The sequence below is a fragment of the Euprymna scolopes genome, chromosome 32, assembly GCF_053919585.1.
Source record: "Euprymna scolopes isolate OS-2025 chromosome 32, ASM5391958v1, whole genome shotgun sequence".
In the NCBI taxonomy this organism is placed as follows: Eukaryota; Metazoa; Mollusca; class Cephalopoda; order Sepiida; family Sepiolidae; genus Euprymna; species Euprymna scolopes.
Window position 1 is genome coordinate 2,278,071 of NC_136513.1, and position 5,000 is coordinate 2,283,070.

Here is a 5,000-nt window from a genome sequence, read left to right on the forward strand (position 1 = left end):
AGATTTGCATTTACAGTAATTTTTAAAAAATAAGAAAAAAATGAATTAAAAAAAATTAATAATAAACAAAATAAAAACTATACAAACAGAGAAATAAAGAAAAGTCGATGAAAATATATTTATTATCTTTAATTTGCCTTCTAACAGATATTTGTTTTGCGTGCTATATATATATATATATATATATATATATATATATATATATATATATGTTCAAGATGTTCCGAAGACATCGAAGATGGAAGTGGTTTAGTTGTTTTTGTGACGTCTGTAGAGGACCCACGTTTCACAACCATATAGAAGAGATGTCATCACCACTGCTTTGTACACTTTGATCTTTGTGTACTGCTGAATTCCTCTTCGTTCCCAGACTGTTTTCCTTAGTCTGCCAAAGGAGCTGCTGGCTTTGGCAATGCGGTTGGTGATTTCGATGTCGATGTTGGAAGCACGAGAGATTATACTGCCAAGGTAGGTGAAATGGTCTACTGCTTTCAAGCTCTGACCATTTACTTGGATGTTCGGTTCCTGGTACGTGTTGCCAGGAGCAGGCTGGTGCATGCCTTCTGTCTTGCTCATACTTATTGTAAGACCGAAGTTCTCACATGCTGAAGAAAATTTGTCCACTTCCAGTTGCATTTCATGCTCTTTGGTGGCATTGAAAGCACAGTCGTCAGCAAAAAGAAGGTCTCCGATTACTGTTTCTTTTACTTCACTGACAGCATATAGACAGCGGAGATTAAAAAGCTTCCCATCACACCGGTACCGGATTTTGATGCCAGGAGTAACTTCCCTGAAGGTATCAGTCAGCATTGCCGAAAACGTTATGCTGAAAAGCGTTGGTGCTAGCACGCAACCTTGTTTTACGCCGTTGGTTAACTGGAAAGGGGCTGAGATGTCACCATCATCAGTTACTCGTGCCATCATGCCGCCATGGAACTGTCTTACAATATTCACAAACTTGTCCAGGCAACCAAACTTTGACATGATCTTCCACACATCTTCCCTTCTAAATGAGTCGAAAGCCTTCGTGAGATCAACGAAAGTCATGTAGAGGTATGTTGTTCTTTGCACTTCTCTTGGAGTTGGCGAGTGGCAAATATCATATCGATGGTTCCGCGACCTGTGCAAAAAACCACATTGGCGTTCTGGAAGAGGGCCCTATTCCAGATGTTTTAGAAGGCGGTTTAGAAGAACACGAGCTAGTATTTTGCCTGCGATTGAGAGGAGAGAGATACCTCGGTGATTATCGCAAGACTGTTTGTTGTCCTTCCTTTTGTAGATGTGAACAATTGTTGCGTCTTTGAATCTTGAGGTAGAGTTTCGCTTTACCACAACTCTTGGAACAGTTCTGTTTGTTTGAGGATGATATAGCATAGCGACCACCAGACTTGAATACTTCGGTTGTTATGGCGTCGGAGCCAGATGCCTTGCCAGTCGACATTTGCCTGGTAGCTGTTACAACCTCCTCCTCTGTGGGTGGGGTGTCGAGGGCATGGTTGATTAGCACTTGAGGTAGTCGTTGAATGTATTCATCATTGATGTCTGAAGGACGATTCAGGACACTGTCAAAGTGTTCAGCCCATCTCTCGATGATTTCATTTTTCCTAGTGATGAGTGAACCATCTGCACCGAGCAGGGGAGATGTGCCTGATGTCGTTGGTCCATAGACACACTTCAAGGACTCGTAGAAACGCTTCATGTCGTGCCTATCGGCGTAGCCTTGGATCTCGTCGGCTTTGTTACTGAGCCAGGTATGTGCATGATGCACAGTTTTTTCGGGACTTCACTTCGCTTACCACAGTAGGCGTCTTTCTTTGAAGTGGAGTCTGGGTCATTTTGGTGGATCGTGAAGAGCCGGTGCTTCTCTGTTAGCAGTTTCTGTATCTCCGCATCATTCTCATCATACCAGTCTTGATGGTTTCTGGTTTTTGGACCCAGTACCTGGAGAGCAGCGGCATGGATTGTCTTGCTGAGAGACTCCCAATTGTTGGACTCGAGTTCAGAGAGTTGCCTTGTTAGGGTGGTTTGGAGTGCTTCCTGACCTTCGGGGAGTTTCAGCTTGTTGACATTCATTCGTTTGGCAACTTTTTGACCTTGTAGTCTTCTTTTGGGCTTTATTTGCAGTCTGATTTTGGAAACAATGAGGCGGCGGTCTGTCCAGCAGTCGGCACCGCACAAAGATTTCGTCACGAGCACATCTTGCTTGTCTTTAGCCCTGACGATGAGGTAGACTATCATGTGTCAATGCTTGGAGCGAGAATGCCTCAATGAAGTTTTGCTTCTGGTTGGGAGACAGAACATTGTGTTGGTTAAGGTCAGTCCATACGTAGCACAGGTCCTGAGCAGCAGAAGACCATTGCTGTTGAAGTTTCCTATCCCATGATGTCCGATTATACCTGACCACGCTTGGTGATCCTTGCCATTGCCAACACGGGCATTGAAGTCACCAAGGAGGAGCTTGTCGGCCTGTGGTACAGAGGAGAGGATGGCTTCGAGGTCTTCATAGAATTTCTTTTTGATTTCTTCGTGGTTGGTCATGGTTGGAGCGTAGGCACTGATGATGGTTGCAAATGTTTTCTTACTCAGCTGGAGCTGTAGCTTGAGAGTCATGAGGCGATCGTTCACGCCTTCAGGAATGCTGTCGAGTTTGCCCACAAGATTATTTTTGATGGCGAATCCAACGCCGGCCTCGCGGCGCTCTTCATTGCTACGCCCGCTCCAGGAGAATGTGTAACCACAGCCAGATTCAATGAGCTGACCAGTGTCGGGAAGCCGCATCTCGCTGAGAGCAGCTATATCTACTCCATATTGTCCGAGTTCTCCGGCAACTGAGGCCGTTCTCCTTTCCGGCTTTCTGGTCTTCGTCGTGGTTGAAGTTGGATCGCGTAGTGTTCATGACAGTCCAGGATACCAGAATGAGTTTTTGTTTGTTCTTTTGATTTTCGACCGCAAAGAGGGAAGCCGACCAGCCACGGTAAGCTGGCCAGGTTGGAGTGGAACAGGCCATGTTTGGAGCACCTTTTCTAGCTCCGTCCTAAGGCTAGGAGGCAAGCAGAGCTGATCCTAAAAAGGACTGCTTGGTCGCTCAGGTGGCTGCCAGACCTTGCTGCTGTTCCTAATTCAGAGAAGAACGACCACATGGCCTTCCAGTGATTCCGTACCTGCTGCCACCGCTGCTTGTCCATCACCACAGGACTTTTGCAGTTGTCAATGACTAGGCTGGAAGGAGATTTAAGTGAAGGAGTCTTGCGCAGGACCAACCTCACTCTCTCTTCCGAAATAAGCCTCGCTCAGTGGCAGGGTGGAGTCAGGACAGCTGGACACCTATCCGGATGCAGGAGCTGCAGGAGCTGCAGTGCGCTGGCCAACCGCCTGAGGGCCCCCACTCCTGATTTTCTGTCTGGGTTTACTCCCGTAGGTGGACTGTTGTCCAGGACTGATGAGCTCCACCTGCCCAGCTGTAACCCAGCGAAGGGGGGATTATGGGTACTGCACCTTGCCCAAAGGTGGTCCAATACAGCAGCAATCAAGAGGTAGTGACATTCTCCTCAGACACTAGATCTCGTGATCTGGGTCTTGCTGCCGGATGTAGTTTAGTGTCATACCCAGGACCATCTTGAACATTCGCTGGCAAGACAAGATCCCAGACACTGATGTTCTCGAGAGGTCCAAGGTCCCAATCGTCATCACTACGATTCACAAAGCGCAAACCCGCTGGGTAGGCCACGTGTATGGGATGACAGACTCGCGCATAGCAAAACAACTGTTCTATGGTGAACTCCGGTGCGGAATGAGGAGAGCTTGTGGACAGCGCAAACGGTTCAAAGACACTCTGATGTTCTATATGAAAGACTTCAACATTGACGTGAACTCATGGGAAAGCAGTGCTTCCGACAGCACAACCTGCCGCTGCTTGGTACTAGAGAGCTCTCTGCTCGCGGAGGCAAGACGAACTTAATCTGCAAAAGAAAAGCACGCTGCGCGAAAAGCCCGAGATGCTGAAGTGGCCGTCTTCAGCCACTGGTGTCCAACGTTTGGCAGGGGCTTCCGCGCCCGGATTGGACTGATCATCCACCTGGGGACACACAACTAGTTGTCTATGGTCATAATCAATTCCGATTGACGAACACACACACACACACACACATATATATATATATTATTTATTTGATTTTTATTTATTATCACTGTATATTAATATCTTCCTTAGCCACCCCTTATTGTATGCCTCAATTAAAACGTTGTACAACCAAGCATCTATGTTCAGTTTTTATTAAGAATAATCTTATTAGTAATCGGCAGTTTGCCATATAAAACATCCGAAAAATCTCCTCTAAGTAGTATAGTATACACGCAGTTGGATTTCACATTTACAACTGTACATGACGGATCAATGCTCGAAAAAGTGACGCTCGCGGGTTTGATATCATGCCGACAAAATGTACCTACTTAGCGGTTAAAACGAAATAGACAGGTCGATTATGAAAGAATCTTATAGTATAAAATATATATCGGCTATCATTAGATGAAATCTTCTTTTTATAACTTTTTCCCCCTTTACATTTCAGAGTCCCTATGCGTGGGATAATTTTCGAGGCGGGCCCCATGGAGCAAGTAACATATATTCTTCCCGCTGTTAAAAAAGATGAATGTACTTATCGGCATCAGCTGGCGCACGTAATAAGAACTCAAATATTTTTGAACTAAAATGAAATCGAATAGGAGGGATCGCTTACAGCCGTGTAATTTTCAAGCGTATATATATATATATATATATATATATATATATATATATATATATATATATATATATATAACTTTATTGTTTTTTAATGTACGTCACTATCTGATATGCATGTCGGATTGTTTAAATACTTTCTAAGTTTCAAGGCACGAGTCTCTTTTTTACTTTCTCTGTTTTTAACATAGACACATATATATTTATATGTAGGTAAATGATATATATATATATATATATATGTGTGTGTGCATTTGTATAT

The 5,000-nt window shown here is 44.4% G+C and overlaps 2 protein-coding genes across 2 annotated transcripts; both read right to left on the reverse strand.

The window, feature by feature from the left end:
* Positions 1-249: 249 nt before the first annotated feature.
* On the reverse strand, positions 250-810 carry LOC145256072 (uncharacterized). The gene has a single exon (XM_080114655.1). It carries the CDS (start codon positions 808-810, stop codon positions 250-252), a length of 561 nt encoding a protein of 186 aa, XP_079970781.1.
* A 1,431-nt stretch (positions 811-2,241) lies between these two features.
* Positions 2,242-2,778, reverse strand: LOC145256073 (protein CFDP2-like). Its single transcript, XM_080114656.1, has one exon. The coding sequence runs from the start codon at positions 2,776-2,778 to the stop codon at positions 2,242-2,244; it is 537 nt and encodes a 178-aa protein (XP_079970782.1).
* Positions 2,779-5,000: the final 2,222 nt, after the last annotated feature.